This window comes from Coffea arabica, chromosome 9c (genome assembly GCF_036785885.1).
Source record: "Coffea arabica cultivar ET-39 chromosome 9c, Coffea Arabica ET-39 HiFi, whole genome shotgun sequence".
Taxonomy (NCBI): domain Eukaryota; kingdom Viridiplantae; phylum Streptophyta; class Magnoliopsida; order Gentianales; family Rubiaceae; genus Coffea; species Coffea arabica.
The window spans coordinates 44,098,757-44,119,856 of NC_092326.1; the positions used below are offsets into that span (position 1 = coordinate 44,098,757).

The following is a 21,100-nucleotide window of genomic DNA, read 5'->3' on the forward strand; positions in this document are numbered from 1 at the left end:
AACGAAAGTATGGCAGCTCGTAACAAATGCTATTTTAATTAGCATTACAAGGGAAAAAGTTCGAACTTTGTTCTCCAATACAATTTAAACACAATAATGCAACCGCAATGTAAACATTCAACTTTGTTCTCCAGTACAATTTGAAGGACTGCTCCAATTGTAAAAATGCAGACCGTCAAATAACACTATGTATGGGTACAACATACTGGCGAACCCAGCACAATTCAACTAACAATGTAGCAAAAATTGCAAATCCAATCATATCAGCCTCCACTGTACGACACACACACACACTTGTATACAACCAGCAATTGATTGTCCTAATATACTTTAGCTTGTCAAACCATGGTACCAACTGCCAAATTACTTAACTACAACCTAAAGTCACCAAGCATGATTGGCAAGTCGTCATTTTTTGATGTGAAACAGATTGGTAAGTTGAATAACTGCTCAATGATGCAACCCTATACCCCCTGCAGCAACAAGTCGCACTAAAAAATTAAGGGAGGCAACGGCAATGAGCAAAACTTTTCCTTTGGCAAAAGAGTACTTTCTTTACACAGGTACTAGACACTGACGTTTCACAGAAATGTGGTCATGTTCTTTGGGTGTATCCAAAGTTCCATTCTCATCATTGACAGCAACAGGCTCCCCATCATTGAGATCAAAAGTCCAACCAGGAAAATCGGATTCTGAGAACAAAGAGGTTGGAGTAGATTTATAGAATGCCAGAGGCACCTGTTTGACCCTCCTTCTAATCTGCAAGGATAGTGATTCGGGACACTTTATTATATAGACACCAAAGCTTGCTCTAACAGCAATGATCTGATTGCTATCGCATAGAAGACAATCACTGCCAGATTTAGCAATTCTGAGCAGTGCTTGTGCAAGGACTTGATAAGCACATAGAAACAGATGCTACAAATGTTTGTTAAAATATTAAGAAAGCAACAAAAACGAGGAGAACATAAGATGCCTTATTTCTGAGGCCTCCTAAAGGATCCATGGATGATTTTCAAGTATAAAGATTGACCATATTACCTCCTCACCAAAAATAGTTGCATATGATCCAGAACTGAAATCTTGCACAGCAACTTCGGATGTTTTGGCTCTAATTGTTAAGTCACTCTCGAGGGACAAAACAAATCTAGTACACAAGAACAGTGACCAGTTAAGAGAATATGAAATGGCATTGAGCTCCCAAATTAGTTTACTTTTACACCGACAGAAATACCCTCACCTATTATGATAAAGGTAACTCTTCTTTTTCACTAACTTAAAGTTACAGCTCTTTATGAAAATCTTTAATTTTGGACATCATTCAAAGTGCTATATGCAAGTCTTAAACTCGTTAAATCTAATTTACACAGTCAAAAACTAAATTTCAGCATTCTCTAGCAAAATGTTTTCTTGAATTTTGTAAACCAGTCATTTAAATTGCAAATAAGTGTTACTGCCATAGATGCAGGTTGTATTATTTCTAGTAAACATGGGCAAAATGGTGAGACAAATGAGGTGTTCTTGTTAAATTTTGCCATTAGTGCAAGAAAAAAGATAGTGGGACTGCCATTAACGATTCCCTTATTAAAAATCAAAGACGAGGTCATTGCATTCTTGATTGGAAACATGTACCTTGACACTGGTGGGCAATAGTGATGCCGGAGTGTATCAATTTCCCATAAAGAGCTTCCTGGCCAATGATTGTTGTTAGCATAATTGAAGGGGGAAAAAAGGGTATTATCCACTATTTTGTTTGTAAATTCAGATGACTTTCTATAGAATGCACACAATGGATCAAGGGTAGAAAGTCAAGGAATGCTAAGCTTAGATAGGAAAATGGTGGTCTACATATAATCTGCAACAAAAACTCTTAAGCAACCAGTCCCCCCACCAACCCCCCCCCCCCCCCAAAAAAAAAAAGAAAAACCAAAATTAGCTTGCTTTTCTATAGAATAGACCTAATAAATTCAAATCTTACTCATAGCATTAGTTTTCATGGGATCACTTTGCTCATCATCAAATTGATCAATGCCTTGCTTGTTCGCAGAATCCGTGTCATCTGTTCTGTCAACACCACTCTTGTCTGTTGCAGATGTCACTTTACCAGTCTCATTGACATACCCCTGCAGCATATAGGTGTCAGTTCATAAGGAAGTATTTACGCAGATACCATTCAATGAAAGAATTGCCACATTAGAAACCTTTCCTGCCACCAAGTTTTGCATGATTCATAAGAATAATCAGTGTGGCAATTGAATGCAAGTGACTTGTGATGCGAAATTGTATACTTACCTGGTGCACCAAGAAGTTGATTGAAGGATGTCTCCTAAGAAGATTATGGACTAAAGCAATAATGATTAATGCCCCTGAAGGTGGAACAGAAAGTGCAAGTCTACTCAGTTTCTTACAGAAAGCAGCAGCCAAATACGCTGGAAGAAGCGGTGATTTCAAGCAAGAATCAATAAGCTGCAAACAGAATTCAAAATCAGTAAGAGGGTTACGTAATAAACGAAACAAATCTAAACAGTGATCCAAGCAAAACACTATTCTAGTCATTAAAATCTAGCATCACGATGACATGTCTCTATTACTCTTTCCCATTGAGATCAACCATGACGCAAACACCTCCAATGAGTTACTCATACCACATAGAGTTGAATGGAGGCACATGACTAAAATTACTCTCTCAACATTTGTCACCTTCCATCGCCACAAAACTCGTTCTTCTCAAACCCACATCTAACCTTCTCCTCTCCCTCTTATAACCAAGCACCTTTCCTTTCCCTGCATCCTTCTGTCATTAACTCTAGTTTCATTAATTTACCATCATTCTAAGATTCCTCCCTTAACATACAGATCCCACTATAACACTGCTCATGACTCCATCTCTCCAGTTCGCCTCTTTTTAATATTGATTGTAACATATAAATCACCATACTAACAAAAGAGAAGAATCCAGAGCAACAAATAGGACTGTGATCATCTAAATTAGTGAAATAGTTAAGTCTGCGGAACCGCATGCTGCATGTTTACTAATCATAATTAAATTCTGAACAAGTTTATAACATGGCTACGTTACAAAGTAGAAAAACTCCCAAAATCCAAGAAGAGAAAGTTGTTGGATTCCCTTCTCATCAGTTATTTGATGATGCTAAAACTTCCAAATAAATCTAAAAATAAAACACAGACTGCCTGCCTAGCTCCTTCCTGCTGAGTAATTCTCAAAAGCAGATTCTGCAGGTCACCTCTGCAAAGCATTAGTAACATCTAAGACACAGACAGGTGGTTGCAAAAATTTACACATTAAAACAGGGAAAGATGAAAAAAATCATCACAATAGACACTAAGCATGGTGAAGTCACGAGGAGCAAGGAAAATAAGTGTTTGTAACAAATTTGCACAACCATCTCCAGGAACAACACCTATGTCCACCAAGCAAGGCAAAAAAAGTGAGAAAATTATCAGTTGGATGCACAATATGCAAAATGTAGCACTCAGCCCTTACATAATTATAGTACCACCATTTCACCATCATATGAAACATACTTGTAAAAAACACAAGCAGTTATTGACTAATCTTTCTGAGCCTAATTCATTTAACCTCACTTGTCAAAGAAAACTGAAACCTGAAACATACAAGAGTACCTGAAAAAATTTAACCTAATTCATTTAATCTTTCAGCCCTTACATAATTACATTACCAGCGCACATCCATTTCACCATCATATGAAACATACTTGTAAAAACACAAGCAGTTATTTACTAATCCTTCCAAGCCTAATTCATTTAAACTCACTTGTCAAACAAAACTGAAACCTGAAACATACAAGAGTACCTCGAAAAATTTTGCTCGATATTTAGCCATAAAGATAGCAGGTTCCAACAGTGCATAAAGCTTCTCATAGAAATTTGGATACTCGAGGCCATGTTGTGTCATAAGGATATAGAGACTGCTGAGAGCCATCACACTCACAACACCTCCTATATCATATGATCTTGTTAAGAAATCACTGCAATTTATGAGCAAAACTTATCATGGACATATTGACGGTAAAAGAGTAACAGAACATAAATGTAAATAAAAAGCTCTTAACAAATTACCACAGCATGATTGGGTTAGAAAGGTGAGGAATAACAGCTTGATGAAGAGTAGCAAGAACCTAAGCCACAAAGCAAGAGCAAGAGAGCATGAATTTGAATGCAAATCAAATCATTCAAACAAACAATATAATGATACAAGAAAAGCAACCAAAAAGATATCAAACCAATGACATGTGTGAGAGCCTTCAAAGCCAGTTTCAGATAACAGTAGCAGCCCCTTATAATCAGGAAAGGTGAATAGTATGAACATCGGGGATAACTAGAATTATCATTCAAGATGGCAACAATATAACAAATGAGGAACTTCCATCAATTATTACTCTTTTTGTTCATACAGCATTTGCTTCATGAGATCAATATGTATCAGATTATATACATCTGGTAACAGTAAACTACATACTTCTACACAACAGAGAAACTGAAACAGAACATATAGGAGCTCAACATCCAGAAGAAACACTCTAAGATGCAAAATACACATCTAATTGCTAATGATCTGCTTACTTCCTTGTATACATCAAGTGGAAGCAGCAATCTAAGGAATGATATCCATGCTTTACTAAACTTTAATTTCATCTTTTTAGTAACACTGGCTGCAGAAAAGTCCTGATAGAGCCAAAAGAGTGGAAACTCAGGTCAAAGACAATATAAAGTGACACAGGTTCGATGTGAAAGGAGATCATCTAAGTATTAAAAATGGAAGCTACATGAGTGAGAAAAATTCTAAAGGTTCATCGCAGTACAAACCTTGCGATCATGTAATCTTAATTTCTGCTGTTTATCCTCTGCATCTGAAAGGTGATCATGGTTTTTCTTGTTGAATTTTCTAGTAAAAATATCTATCAATTTGGATACAGGTCAATACCAATATAACATCAATTGAATTACTACATTCAAAGAATACAGATTTAATGCAAAAAACTGTGAAGATTAGGTGAGGACAACATATCCAGTTTTTCAGAAAATCAATACACCTTGATTTGATCAAATCAAATGCAACTCAAATTTAAAATAAAGTATTAGGATCTGCAAGGGATGTGACTATGCATCTTGAATTCATTACAAAATAGAAAAAATCTTCAACGTTGTAGATTAGTGTTAGAAATACATCATACATGTGAATATTAGGTGAGGACAACATATCCAGTTTTTCAGAAAATCAATACACCTTGATTTGATCAAATCAAATGCAACTCAAATTTAAAATAAAGTATTAGGATCTGCAAGGGATGTGACTATGCATCTTGAATTCATTACAAAATAGAAAAAATCTTCAACGTTGTAGATTAGTGTTAGAAATACATCATACATGACAAATATTTTTAACATCAGACACAAAAAACTGTTTACCAAAATAATGTGAGTAGGGAAAGAAATTTTTGAACTAATAGAGTCAAGGTCAAAAATTAAAGAATGAACTTACCAACACAACTCCACATTTCATAATTAGACTCCACAACTGAAACTTCTAATGGTGGGATGCGCGATAGCAAATGATATATCATCCGAATACAGACCTCCATGCTACAACCAAATATACATGGTCAAAGATTTAATAATAGTGCAAATCCTATAATCATGTGATTTCCAATTATGTGAGTTCAGAACATAAGGAAGCCCAAGTCGAAACTAAATAAAAAGAGTACGCTTACATGGTTCACAGAGATTTCACAAAGATTACACATTTGTTAAGTTGTGCCAGTATTGGCTTTGACGCAAATGCAAACTCGCAACATCAATGGCAAACAAATAAAAAGGAACACAGACAAGCTTTTTTTTGGGGGGGGGGGACCCAATGTAAATTGTTGTAATCCAAAACCCTCTAAAAGTAAACCAGAAACATAAAAAACCAACACAGAGACCCACAGATTCACATACATACAAAACACACAGAAAGGGCAGCAATGCCTAGACTCTAAAACATCAAAGAGATGTCATTGCAACAACTGTTCATAGTGAAGCAAGCAAGTTTGGACCCTGCATTCTTGATCCTTATCTCTTGTATGAAGCCAAGGAATCTGGCCTGCACCATATTCCAACTAAAGAGCAAGTTCAACAGTACAAGAAAATGAAAGTGACCTTGTATGAGTAGCATTAGCATATAGAAATGAAAATAGCTCCCATTTAGCTTATACAATGCCATAGCTCAATTTATTGTGCAGGATGATCTTAGCAATACAGCAAGAATCACATTGATCTGCCTTGAGTAAGACGGCTAGGAACACGAATAATCTACAGGTACCTTGCCCTTGACCGATTTCCAGCAGCAGACTCTGAAGTTGCACCTTTATCATCTGAACGACAAACAGGTCAAGGAAGTTTATTAAAGAAAAAAAAAAGTTGTACCAGTTTTGCATTCCTTTCGGAAGTGAGACAGAGTAAATGTAGCACTGAATGCTATGCTAGTGAAAAAAAGGGCCATTGAAGAGAATAACTGTCAAAAATTAATAAGTACCAGCTGAATCATCAGGCTCCAGAGTTCGTGCTATCTTTTCCAAGCTTATGTACGTGAAATAACTGTCAGAAGAGAATAACAAGTCAGAAACATGGTTTGGAATGCAAGACAATGTTCTGAAGTAAGAATGCGTGAAGGTTATTAAGCAAGCATTGGTATATTTGGCATCATGCTAGATGACAGATATCCCCAAAAAAAAAATGCATAGAAATGCGTAGGAATCAAATGCATCGTTTTAGTTGCTGAAAGGTTGGGCTAAAAGAGTGAATAGTGTTTCACCATTAACAACAGAGTTTGAATGAATGCCTTTACAGCAATACATAGACAGAGTCACCATAGGGGAGATGTCAAGTCATCAAGAAGAATAGACATCATCATACCGGACATCAATATACTTGAAGTACTTGGACGCCAGCAACTGTAACAGTATATCACCAACTCCCAAAGTAGAGTGAACCTACAAGTGCCACAAATTTTTTTAAAAAAAAAAAGGGAAATAGATGAATGGTACTGATTAATCAAAGCAAAAACAGAAAAGGTAACGTCACAAGAAATGATCAGCATTCCAAGATGAAAAGGCCAATAGAGATCAAGAAATATATGGGAAAAAAGAAAGTAGCAGGGGGAGAGGGAGCGAAACTCAAATGTGAATCAAGTGTAGAAGTAGAGAATGGATAGCAATATATGATTAGGGATTACTTACAATGGCATGAAGGAACCGGTGGAAGATAGAAGAGTGGAAGTTGCCGGCATTGGCTACCTTGACAAACTCCATGATTGTCTCCAACACAACTTCCTAATATCAGAACCAAAACAAAATTCAGAATTTTTTTTTTTTTTTTTTAAAAGGAGGAAAGCAAAATTAGTAAATAACAAAATTAGACTAGGAGCAGCGGTAGTAGTGAAAATGGTGTAGTAAATTATTACCCGGAGGGTTGGGTCGGAAAGGGCAGAGGTAGAGATGGAGAATAAAGATTGAAGGAAGTCGTCGAACTTGGAGCGGAGCCAAGTCGAGTAAATGAGATGGGCGGCGGCGGTGGTGGAGGCGTCGGAGGAAGAGCTGGAGGAGCGGGAGCGGGAGGCAGAGAGGTCCGGTAGAAGGGGAGTGAAGAAGGATTGGAGAGAAAGGAGGGACTCGAGAGCGTAGGCAGGGTGGAAGTCCTCTCGGGGGTGTTTGATAAAATTGAGGAGGCGAGGGAGGTTGTTGATGTGGGACCTGGACGACAGCAGCTGCTCCCCTAGGGTTTTGAGCTCCCCCAGGCTCAGCTGCTGCTCTTTCTTCCTCTTCCTCTTCTTCATCATCATCATCTGCTGCTGCGAAGATTTCATCATCGTCATGGAATTGGAGGAAGCCATCCACAAAAAATGATTGGTTCGGTGTTACATAAATATATATATATATATATATATATATTCTCTCTGTGTGTTTGTGTGTAAATTGTTACAATGGCTATGTAAAGATTTTTATATGTCCGCCTCCAAAGCTAAACCCCCTTCAAAACCCTCCCTCTTCGTCTACCATGTTACAGGTCCAGAAGCCTGCAGGGAACAAGTATTTTAGGAGTATATATGTTTGGATTAATTTCACTTTGCACCCCCAAACTTATATCATTTTCTCACTTGCACCCTAAACTTCAGTTTTAAATGCTCTACGCTCTAAATTCTTAATTTTAGACATTGTACGCTCAAATTTGCCCTATTTAAATCTAATTAATAATAATATTAGCAAAAAAGACTGTAAAAATTAGGTGTCTAAAAAAATAGTGACAAACAAGATTCCTAGGTGTCTTAATGAGATACAAATACGATCCCTAGGTTTATTTTATCCCTAGATTTCTTTGCCTAGGTATCCTAATGAGATAGTACAAAATATAGGTGTCTTTCCCTAGGTGTTTTAATGAGACACTAGGATCCCTAAGTTTCTTTTTCTTGTAATTAATTTATATGGTCTCAATCACTATTAACGATGCACTTACATCCTGTAAATTAAAGCATCCAATAAAAACTTCAATTTCATACGTTCTTTAGCAGTTTTTTTTTTTTCTCTCTCATATTGCTAGCATAAGACGAAAGAGAAATAAGAAAAGTAGAGATTTGGGCAGCCAACCCTAGATTAGATCCAAACAACCGGAAACTCTGAAAAAAATACCTTGTTTGTAGGATCCTAAAAGACGGTGTAGTACCCATTAAAGCCTTTCAGTTACAAAGCAGGCGCCAGGGGAAGATCCGGTGAGACAAAACTCCTAATCACAATATTCCCATTTTCATAGCATCAGAAGGAAAATTTGGATTTAAAGCAAGGAAGGTAAAATCTCAGTTATCTTTCTTAAAGTATCTAGTAGTCATCTATTTCTTAAATTCCAGTTAATCATCCTGATATTTTATATGAATTTTGAACCGCTTTTTCAATTTACATCCACTCCAGAAAACGCATACAGATTAGCATTAGAAACCCTCAAACAACCAGGTACCTATTATTATTTTGACAAAATTTTAGAGGAAATTGAAACAACAGACCAGTGTTTAGCACATATACAAATAGAAGACGCTAGATTATCTAAAGTAGCACACCACCATCCCTCATCATTTCTAAAAAATTTAAGACAAGCAAAAATAGATTTACTTTGGCATAAATACTCTGAATTAAAATCAATAGAAAGACAAAAATTAGAAGAACAAGGAAAATACAAAAATAAAAAGATTTTCTGTAACAAGATCTGTGGTATATCGGACTAAGCAAAATTGAGAGAAAGAAACTCTGCTTCACTGCACACTCTCTCCTCGGCTCCACGTACCAAAGGTCCGCACTTGGGAATCCGTTCCTGTAATAAGTTGCTCTCATATCAGGAATCTGTTCCTATAATAAGTTGGTATCAGAGCTTGCCTTCTTGGTAAGCCTGATCCCTAAAACAATTTTAATAATAGATAAAAAATTAGAATATTTAGACTTAGAAATTAAAAATAGATCTAGAAACGTAATAACTTTAGATAATCATAAGCATATTTGTTATTTTCAAAACACCTATAAACATATTTTACACAGCAAAGAAGATAAAAATTATAATAGCCTTATTGATCTAATAATATCTTTAGGGGAGTCTTTAGAGAAACATAAAGAAAATAATTCTCGGATAATAGAAAATTTATTAGAATCAATAAAGAATAAAAATAAAGTAATAAAGACGCTAGTAGAAAATCAGGATTACTTAAAGGAACAAAATAATAAAATAATAAAAAGAATAAAATATTTAGAAGAACTAAAACAATTAAAAATAGAACATAAAATTAATACAGAAAAAGATTTGGAAGAAATAACGGACCAATTTAAAAGATTACCTGTAACAAAGAAAGAAAGTAAACCACATCTTAGTAATATATTTTCAGTAAATCCTAAACCACAAAAATTTTAAAAGATGGCTAGTAGAACATCATTTTCAGGACCTAGTAAAACAGTCAACGAAAACACACAAGTAGGAACTAGTGTATTAAATATAGGGAGACAATTAAGAAGGAATAGGAGCATGCATTTAGAAGAAGCAATAGACGTAGATAGAGACTTGGAAATATACAGGAATAATGAAATAAGTTTATTAAACCCAAGAACCTTGTACTCAGTAGGATTTCTTAGGAGTAATACAGGATTATTTAGACAAAGCAGAGAAGAACCAGTGAGCGCATTAAGTAACCCCGTAAATCTTAGAATGATAACACAACAAAGCATAAACCAAATTAGAAGACAGTATACATATATGCATATAGGATTAATAGTTATAGGAATTAAAGGACTAACAAGAAAAGGATTGGGGAAAAAGGTATTATTAGTAGTATTAGACAAGAGACATAAAAAAGTAGAAGATGCATTAATAGCCAGTATAGAAGTAGATATGAATCAGAATGGAGGAATATTTTATTGCAGCCCGGATTTTATGATAACCTTAGAAGATATAAAAAATTTAAAAATAGGAATACAAACTAAAGGATATGAAAATTTTCAAGGAGATAATTTAACAATAAGTATCGGATTTATAGGAAGATTAAAAAATAGTAATAAAACCAGATATAAGGTAGAAATAAAGCCAATAGTAGAGGCTATGGCAAGTAAAGGAATAAAATTAATAAAACCAATAGAAGTAAGTTCAGAAAACTTGGCAGGAGAAGAATGGGAGATTAGTAAATTTATAGAAGAAAATAATCCAATGGTACCAAAAGATAGTATAATATATAAAAATAGTCAAGGAAGAACAAGTCTTAGATTTTACAATTATGAACCAACAGCTTTAGAAACAGATAATGAAGAAATAAACAAATCTGACATAGAATCAGACCTTATCGAAATAAATTTATTAGAAAAAGAATTAATAGAAATAGATCATAGGATTCTTTATCCAAAAGAATTAAAAAAGAACTTAACAGAAAAAAAACTATTTTATTTAGAAAGAAAATTAGAAGCAAATGGACAAATAGCATTAACGAAGTATTATACTATGATAATATAGGAAATATTATAGTTAAAATAGAAGAATAAAATTCTGAAGATAATTTAGAAGTAGCTAGCATAATATCATATAGAGAATTAATGGACCAACAACAACAAAGTGGTGAAAGCAGTAACAGACCAACGGATATGCAGACTGATCCTAGTCACACAGGAAATGTTAGAACATATGAACCAAGACAACCACCCAGAATAGTCTATAATGAATATAGAGAACCAGAGGAAAAATATAGTTCTAGGGAAAAAAGAAGACCATTAGAATTAGAAATAAAAGAGCATTCAGTAGATGAAGGAAAAACTTTAATGTTAACATCTTACGATCCACAAATGATAGAAGATGTAATAGAAAGCTGGAAAGCTAGAGTAGTAAGAAACTATATACAAAAAGGATTCGATCATAACGTAATAGAGATGTATACATATTTAGAAACATTTTTAGGAGGAGTAGCAAGAGCAGCATGGGAAGCATTTAAACAAAAATTTCCAAATAGGTTACAACAAGATCAGGCACATGGGATCAATCCAATGAATTTTGTTAATCGAGTAGAAGAAATTCTACTCCCTCCGTCCCGTTTTGTTAGTTTTGGTTTTTTTTTTTCACACAGATTAAGAAAGTGTAATTAATTTGGTTGGAAACATAAATTTAGATTAATAATTTTCTAAAATACCCTTATGCTAATCAATGTAGTCAATGTATTCAATGTATTGGAAAAATTCAATGTATTCAATGTAGTGGGTTAGTATTTAATAACAATGTATTAATAACAAGATATTTAATAAGGGTATTTTAGACAATTTGAAAGATTACTACATTTCTTAATGGGAAAGTGGACTACAATTTGGGACGGACGGAAAAGGAAAACAAGACTAACAAAGTGGGACGGAGGAAGTATTAGCAACAAGTCCAAATAGAGGAGGAGTAATGACACAGATAGAATCGGTAAGAAAACTAGAACAATTATCAATTAGAAACTGGAAATATATTAAACCTTTTTTACAAGACTTTTTATATTATAGTTGTTTAGCAGGATGTTTTATGATGAAGGAATTATAGAAAAATTATTTACAAAATTACCAGATGACTTAGGAAAGAAAATATATACCTTATACAAAGCAACGCCCATGGAACCAACATTAAAAAATATGAGTACGGCAGTAAGATTTATAATCAATAGACTAGTAGAAGAATGTACTTTTATAAAAATACAAAGACAATTAAAAGGAGAATATAGTTTTTGCTCAGAAATATACACACCACAAAAATATGGAGAAAAAGATAAAGAAAAAAGAAAATATAGAAAGCCTTATAAAAATTGTAAAAGATACCCTAGAAAACAATATTATCTTAGGAAAAGCAAAGTTAAAAAATCATTTCTCAAAAAAGAACATCATGTTAGAAGATATAGACCAGAAAGAACTTATGGAAATAGATTATCTTGTTTTATTTGTAAACAACCAAATCATTTAGCAACAAATTGTCCACAAAAACATAACTCTTTTAATAGAGAAGCTCACTTAATAGAATTATTTTCGGAAGATTTAATAGAAATACATGATAATATACTAGAGACAGAAAGTATTTATAGTATAGTATCTGAAGACTTAAATTTAACAGATTTTATAGAACAAGAAGACACAAGTTTTATAGATGAAATTTTAGAAAAATCAGAAAACAGAACTATCATGGATAATATATATTTAGAAGAAATGAAAGAAGATTTTAAAGTATTGGAAGACTTAGAATTAGTTGATGTAGAATGTATCCATAAATGGGAACATAGGAAAGGAAATTATAGTAAAGTATATTATAACTGTAATAAATATCCGTCAATAGAATTAAGGTTTCAATGTCAGTTATGTTATATAGAAGGATGCAAATACTGTTTAGAAAAGTTTGCACAGGAATATGTTTTAATAGAAAATACTAAAAAAGAAAAAATCGAAGAAAATGTGCCTTTAGAACATTATTTGGAAAGAAGAATAAGAATTTTAGAAAATAAGGTTGACCAATTAGAACAAAAGATAGAAAAATTAAACAAAGAAAAAACAGTGGAAAGAGAAATATCTATAGAAAACATAGATCTAGAAATCTTTCCAGAAATAGAAAGAAATAAAACATAATTATGATCTAGAATTATTACAAGCAGGAACATCAAATATAACATCCATAGAAGTAAAAACTCGAATAAAAATAGGAGATTTTGAAACACAATTATTAGCAGTAATAGACACAAGAGCTAGTAATATAGTAATCCAACAAGAATTAATTCCAGAAAAATATTATTAAAAAGCACACCATATTAGAACGGCTAGACAAATGGATGGAAGTACATATACATATGAAACAGCATTATATAATTCTTTATTGTTTTTTGAAATAGATAGCATACACTATGCACAACCATATCCGATAACAGAAATATATATTAGAAGTTTTTCTTATCAAATGATATTAGGACTATCATTTATTTTACAGGCATATCATGGCATGATTCTTACCAGAACGGGATTAACATTTCTTAGAGAACATTTTCTACCATATAATACTTTTTAGCAAGCAATAAATCTAAAATAAATAAAGATGATAAATTTACAAACAAACAAATAAGACTCTTAAGACTAGAAGAAAAAGATAATTGTAAATGTGATATTAAAGATAGCTGTAAGAATTATTCAACCCAGGAATATAGGGGGAAGAATCAGAAAACTAATTCTTTTGATAATATGGAGATGACTGGAGAAAGGCCTTTATATTCGTCACAAAGAATTCAAAACTATTTAGAAGACAGAATTTGAAGAATATTTAGAGATAGAAAATTATGACACAATAGAAACTATTTTAAATAATGAAAAATTATATGATCTGTTAGAAACAGGACATAGAGATATAGACCAACTAATAAGTGAATTAAAAAAATTAGAAATTTTTGGAGAAAATCCAACTATTCATTCGGATAAGGACAAAACAGAATGTAAGTTAGATATTTTAAATCCAAATTTAAAAATTAGCACAGCAAAAATAGAAACTAGTAATGATGTTATAAAAGAATTCGAAATGCATATAGCTGATCTAACTAAGTTAAAAATAATTAGAAGAAGTACTAGTCCACACAGAAGTGCAGCATTCATAGTTAAAAAATATAGTGAAATAGTTAGAGGAAAAAGCAGAATGGTAATAAATTATAAAAGATTAAATAACAATACTAAAGAAGATAACTATGATATACCATATAAAAATGAGTTAATAAATAGAATCCAATATAGATATATTTTTAGTAAATTTGATTGTAAGTCAGGATTTTGGCAGGTAAAAATGCATAAAGAAAGTATAGAATGGACAGCTTTTACATGTCCTTTAGGACACTATGAGTGGTTAGTAATGTTTTTTGGGTTAAAAAAGGCACCAGCCATATTTCAAAGAAAAATGGATAATATTTTTAATAAATATAAAGATTTTGTCATAGTATATATAGATGATATATTAGTATTTTCAAAAAATAAAGAAGAACATGTAAGTCGTCTAAAATTAGTTTTATTAGAATTTATTAAACATGGAATAATAATCAGTAATAAAAAAGCACAATTTTTTAGAAAAAATATAGAATTTTTATGAACAGAAATAGGATAAGGAAAAATAAAATTATAACCACATATTTGTAAAAAGGTTTTAGAATTTCCAGATAAGATAGAAGAAACAAAGAAACTTCAACAATTTTTAGGATTATTAAATTATGCAAGACATTTTATTAAAATATTTTATTAACCTAGTAGCACCATTGTATAATAAAACCTCTTTAAAATGACAAAAATTCTTTAATAGAGAAGACGTCAAACTAATACAAGAAATTAAACAAACAATAGACAATTTACATGATCTAAAATTACCATTAGACACAGATTACTTGATAATAGAATGTGATGACAGTAGTACCGGATGGGGAGCAATTCTTTTTGCAAAACCAAATAAATATAGCGATAAAAACAGTGAACGAATCTGTAGATACGCTAGTGGAAAATATAAAGAAAAAGGCAATAGAAGTAATATAGATAATGAATTATTAGCAGTAAAGTATAGTTTGGATAATTTCAGACTTTTTATAATCAACAAATCTGAAATAACTATTAGAACAGACTGTGAAGCAATAAAAAAGTTTTTTGATAAACATAATGAAAAAAGGAGTTCTACTAGAAGATGGTTAAATTTTGTAGATAGTATTCCGTTATAGAACAAATAAATCATTTTCATAATCCTTTATGGAAAGCATTTCATAGCATAAATGAAGCATTAGAATTTGTTAGGCAAAATATAGGAACAACATTTTATGTAGATCCTAAAACTAGCATGGATAGCATGAGGGTGCCAGTATATCAACATACAGATGCCCCTAGTAGCAGTAGAAATTATCAATATGCATTAGAAAAAAATAACACAAACAGAATAGAATTTTGTAGACATTGCAAAAGTATGGAGCAAGCTATTAGAAGTTTAAATTTAAAGTGTAGAAATTTTGAAGAAGAAGATTTTTCTCAAAAAGAAAATATAAAATCTTTAACTAAACAACTCAAAGAAATTTATAAGATCTCAGGCTCACAAGGAGATACTATTCTCTCACAAATTTCTGAGATTGGGGAGCTCAAAGGAAGGCTGTCTCATACAGCATCTCAAATGGCCAGTTCTTCATCCGGCCCAATAAAACAGCCAATCTTTATAAAAGAAAAGCCCATTGCAGAAAGACCATTTGAATTTCTTAAGCCTAGAATATTCTTTAAACCATACCATCTACTTAGTTTCCTCCCTTTGCATATCCAAGAAATTATTAGCCAAAAAACCCAAGCCCAATATTATTTAAAATTAATGGCAGTCCAACAATACTTTTATGAAATAGCAAAAGATCCAATTAGAAATACAGCAGCCATTAGACTACATCCATCTTTCTTCATCGACCCAGAAAAATATTGCCCTAACAATCCAGAAGCCTGTGACCACCAGAAATTAAATAATCATTGTATACATACACTCAGTAATTTTTTCCTAAAAGCTACTATTATCTTATCAAAATATTCATCCCCAAAGATACTGAGAATAAATGGGGAAAGAGTTATTTTAACACCTCAATTTCTCATGGATACCGGATTTCTGGAAAAAATTATTGTTACAAATCCAGAGGATACTCATTGTCTTGGAACTCATCTTGGATATTTCATCAAAAAAATGTTAGACTATGGACAGTGGGCAACTGTACATATCAAAACAGCACCAGCAGAATGAACAGGACTTTTTGACATAGAACCAGCAATACATAGAATGATGATTACAGTTAGCAATATACCACCAGCAAGAAGGACAACAGAAGAATTAGAGAAAATCAGCAGCAGTCTTGTGGAATGTCCATTAGCATTAAAAGAACAATTGATAAATGCTAAAATGATCCAATTAGCCTACAGACATTTCATAGATCAATGGGAAAATGGAATTAGGTTAGTATATGAAAATAAGATACAAAAGATATATGTCCCATACAGGTTTAAGTCAGAAAAAGATTTCACTATAAATACCAATTATCCAGAAGTCTTTAAAAAATATTTGGAAGGATATTATATGAGCACAGGAGCAAAGCATTTGGATATCGAAGCAGATGAAGAATATAATGATGATCATTATTGGGAAACAATGGGACCAGAAGAAATGAGCAACATCAAAAATATGATGGAAGGATAATTTTTCGTCCATTTTGTCTAAAGCTATAATGTATAGATGGGTCATAAAGCTTTTATTAGTTGTCGGCCACATTGTATAGTCTGGCCAAATTGATTTAGAATCTATGTATAGATCGGTCATAAAGCTTTTATTAGTTGTCGGCCACATTGTATAGTTCGGCCATATTGATTTTATATTTTTACGGATTTCAGTAGGTCTTAAGTCCGTAAAGTTAACATGTCATATCCACGGACTTTGAGTCAAAAATTTTTAAGTCCGCACAGTTTGCACAAGAAGTCTATAAAGGCATACGTCCCAAACCAATGTTGGGTACGATGCACTTACATCCTGTAAATTAAAGCATCCAATAAAAACTTCAATTTCATACGTTCTTTAGCAGTTTTTTTTTCTCTCTCATATTGCTAGTGTGAGAACCCGTACTTCTCCCATTTTTTAGAATTTTATTTATTTAATAGCTTGTTTTCTGCATTTTCTTTAGTAGGAAAATTTTCTAGATAATTTTTATGAGCAGATATAGTTTTTAGATGATTTTTCTAGTATCGAATAGTTTTTGAGAAATTAAGAGCGTATACCGGACGTGAGACCCACTAGTGTGAAAAGTTCGAAAAAATTCGACCAATTAAGTTAAGTTTTGGATATTGGATGTAATTTATCGGGTGTTAAGAGATAAGTAGAGGTTGCAATTTGGATTGGTGTGAGAGAAAACAAAGTGATAGACTTGCATTAAATAAGTGACAAGTGTCACCATTTGGTTGAAGGGACTTGTAAGACCACTATTCATTGTCCTACCATTGACCAAATAAATCAAAAAAATAACCAAAACTTCACCATTTTCTCTTCATCTTGGCCGAGCTCCTTGAGCAACAAAAGAAAGAAAACTCCTCAAGTTTTTGGCTTCAATCTTCTCACTCAACCTTCCAATCTTGTTTGTGCTCCATAAAACCACAGTGATAGTGAGATGTTGTGTGGAGTTATTTGGAAAGCTAAGAGAACTTATTGCTCTCTTTCTCTCTCTTCTTTCTAAGGTGAGTTGTGAAGAACTACTCTCCTCCCTTTATTGATGCTTAAATCATGCTTAGTGGTAGTATGAGATGCCATTTTATGAATTATATTTTGAGTTGTGGTTGAATTGATGAACTTTTATAATTTTTGAGGATTTTTCTGTTTTAATATGAACATGATTGTGTGGCTATATATGATGATTGGAAATGGTATATGATAACTCATCAGAAGACCTCAACAACCAATTCCAATCATATACCATTTTCAATCATCATAGATAGCCACACAATCATATTCATATTAAAACAGAAAAATCCTCAAAAATTATAAAAGTTCATCAATTCAACCACAACTCAAAATATAATTCATAAAATGGCATCTCATACTATCACTAAGCATGATTTAAGCATCAATAAAGGGAGGAGATTAGTTCTTCACAACTCACCTTAGAAAGAAGAGAGAGAGAGAGAGAGCAATAAGTCCTCTTAGCTTTCCAAATAACTCCACACAACACCTCACTATCACTGTGGTTTTATGGAGCACAAACAAGATTGGAAGGTTGAGTGAGTTGATTGAAGCAAGATTGAAGCCAAAAACTTGAAGAGTTTTCTTTCTTTTGTTGCTCAAGGAGCTCGGCCAAGATGAAGAGAAAATGGTGAAGTTTTGGTTATTTTTTTGATTTATTTGGTCCATGGTAAGACAATGAATAGTGGTCTTACAAGTCCCTCCAACTAAATGGTGACACTTGTCACTTATTTAATGCAAATCTATCACTTTGTTTTCTCTCACACCAATCCAAATTGCAACCTCTACTTATCTTTCAACACCCGATAAATTACATCCAATATCCAAAACTTAACTTAGTTGGCCGAATTTTTTCGAACTTTTCACACTAGTGGGTCCCACGTCCGGTATACGCTCTTAATTTCTCAAAAACTATTCGATACTAGAAAAATCATCTAAAAATTATATCTGCTCATAAAAATTATCTAGAAAATTTTCCTACTAAAGAAAATGCAGAAAACAAGCCATTAAATAAATAAAATTCTAGAAAATGGGAGAAGTACTGGTTCTCACACTAGCAATATGAGAGAGAAAAAAAAACTACTAAAGAACGTATGAAATTGAAGTTTTTATTGAATGCTTTAATTTACAGGATGTAAGTGCATCGTACCCAACATTGGTTTGGGACGTATGCCTTTATAGACTTCTTGTGCAAACCGTGCGGACTTAAAAATTTTTGACTCAAAGTCCGTGGATATGACATGTTAACTTTATGGACTTAAGACCTACTGAAATCCGTAAAAACATCAAATCAATATGGCCGAACTATACAATGTGGCCGACAACTAATAAAAGCTTTATGACCGATCTATACATAGATTCTAAATCAATTTGGCCAGACTATACAATGTGGCCGACAACTAATAAAAGTTTTATGACCGATCTATACATTATAGCTTTAGACAAGATGGACGAAAAATTATCCTTCCATCATATTTTCGATGTTGCTCATTTCTTCTGGTCCCATTGTTTCCCAATAATGATCATCATTATATTCTTCATCTGTTTCGATATCCAAATGCCTTGCTCCTGTGCTCATATAATATCCTTCCAAATATTTTTCAAAGACTTCTGGATAATTGGTACTTATAGTGAAATCTTTTTCTAACTTAAACCTGTATGGGACATATATCTTTTGTATCTTATTTTCATATACTAACCTAATTCTATTTTCCCATTGATCTATGAAATGTCTGTAGGCTAATTGGATCATTTTAGCATTTATCAATTGTTCTTTTAATGCTAATGGACATTCCACAAGACTGTCGCTGATTTTCTCTAATTCTTCTGTTGTCCTTCTTGCTGGTGGTATATTGCTAACTGTAATCATCATTCTATGTATTGCTGGTTCTATGTCAAAAAGTCCTGTCCATTCTGCTGGTGCTGTTTTGATATGTACAGTTGCCCACTGTCCATAGTCTAACATTTTTCTGATGAAATATCCAAGATGAGTTCCAAGACAATGAGTATCCTCTGGATTTGTAACAATAATTTTTTCCAGAAATCCGGTATCCATAAGAAATTGAGGTGTTGAAATAACTCTTTCCCCATTTATTCTCAGTATCTTTGGGGATGAATATTTTGATAAGATAATAGTAGCTTTTAGGAAAAAATTACTGAGTGTATGTATACAATGGTTATTTAATTTCTGGTGGTCACAGGCTTCTGGGTTGTTAGGGCAATGTTTTTCTGGGTCGATGAAGAAAGATGGATGTAGTCTAATGGCTGCTGTATTTCTAATTGGATCTTTTGCTATTTCATAAAAGTGTTGTTGGACTGCCATTAATTTTAAATAATATTGGGCTTGGGCTTTTTGGCTAATAATTTCTTGGATATGCAAAGAGAGGAAACTAAGTAGATGGTATGGTTTAAAGAATATTCTAGACTTAAGAAATTCAAATGGTCTTTCTGAAAAGTGCTTTCTTTTATAAAGATTGGCTGTTTTATTGGGCCGGATGAAGAACTGACCATTTGAGATGCTGTATGAGACAGCTTTCCTTTGAGCTCCCCAATCTCAGAAATTTGTGAGAGAATAGTATATCCTTGTTAGCCTGAGATCTTATACATTTCTTTGAGTTGTTCAGTTAAAAATTTTATCTTTTCTTTTTGAGAAAAATCTTCTTCTTCAAAATTTCTACACTTTAAATTTAAACTTCTAATAGCTTGCTCCATACTTTTGCAATGTCTACAAAATTCTATTCTGTTTGTGTTATCTTTTTCTAATGCATATTGATAATTTCTACTGCTACTAGGGGCATCTGTATGTTGATATACTGGCATCCTCATGCTATCCATGCTAGCTTTAGGATCTACATAAAATGTTGTTCCTATATTTTGCCTAGCAAATTCTAATGCTTCATGTATGCTATGAAATGCTTTCCATAAAGGATTATGAAAATAATTTATTTGTTCTATAACGAAAATCCATTTGGAATAGATTCCAGGTGGTTTTCCTTTAATTACTACGTAATATGAAAAATTTTGTTTTGGAAGATTACTAAAATAAAATGCTAAGATATTAAGATTTCTAACTTTATCAGTGATATTTCTGCTATTCCAGAGGTTATTTAAGATATCCTGCTGGATGTCTTCTAAATTACCTTCCTCTTGGCTATGGAAATGTAGACTTGTACCTTTAGGGTACTTTGTAAGTTCTCACTGGCCAATTTTGACTTTCTGGAAGTTATGTGCCATCTGCTGAGAGTTCAGAAGAATTGTTAAAAAGTCGTGATAAAAAATCTGCTAAATTATTATCTTTACCCTT

At 32.9% G+C, this 21,100-nt stretch overlaps 1 protein-coding gene across 5 annotated transcripts; it reads right to left on the reverse strand.

Annotated features, from left to right (window-relative positions):
• Positions 1-57: 57 nt before the first annotated feature.
• On the reverse strand, positions 58-8,104 carry LOC113708694 (protein NUCLEOLAR COMPLEX ASSOCIATED 4). Of its 5 annotated transcripts, XM_027231266.2 has the most exons (16): positions 7,484-8,103; positions 7,260-7,352; positions 6,937-7,013; positions 6,557-6,618; positions 6,344-6,395; positions 5,525-5,625; positions 4,849-4,940; positions 4,606-4,707; positions 4,102-4,160; positions 3,836-4,010; positions 2,293-2,466; positions 1,979-2,123; positions 1,633-1,690; positions 1,042-1,147; positions 579-759; positions 58-473 (listed from the first exon to the last, which is right to left on the reverse strand). In XM_027231266.2, the coding sequence occupies exons 1-16, from the start codon at positions 7,910-7,912 to the stop codon at positions 451-453; spliced, it is 1,929 nt and encodes a 642-aa protein (XP_027087067.1). In that variant the 5' UTR covers positions 7,913-8,103; the 3' UTR covers positions 58-450. The 5 variants fall into 5 exon arrangements, 4 of the variants coding, with proteins under 4 accessions (XP_027087067.1, XP_027087068.1, XP_027087070.1 ...); XM_027231267.2 differs by having other exon boundaries at positions 58-759; positions 4,849-4,892; XR_011820959.1 differs by lacking the exon at positions 58-473 and having other exon boundaries at positions 519-759; positions 1,633-1,686; positions 7,484-8,104.
• Positions 8,105-21,100: the final 12,996 nt, after the last annotated feature.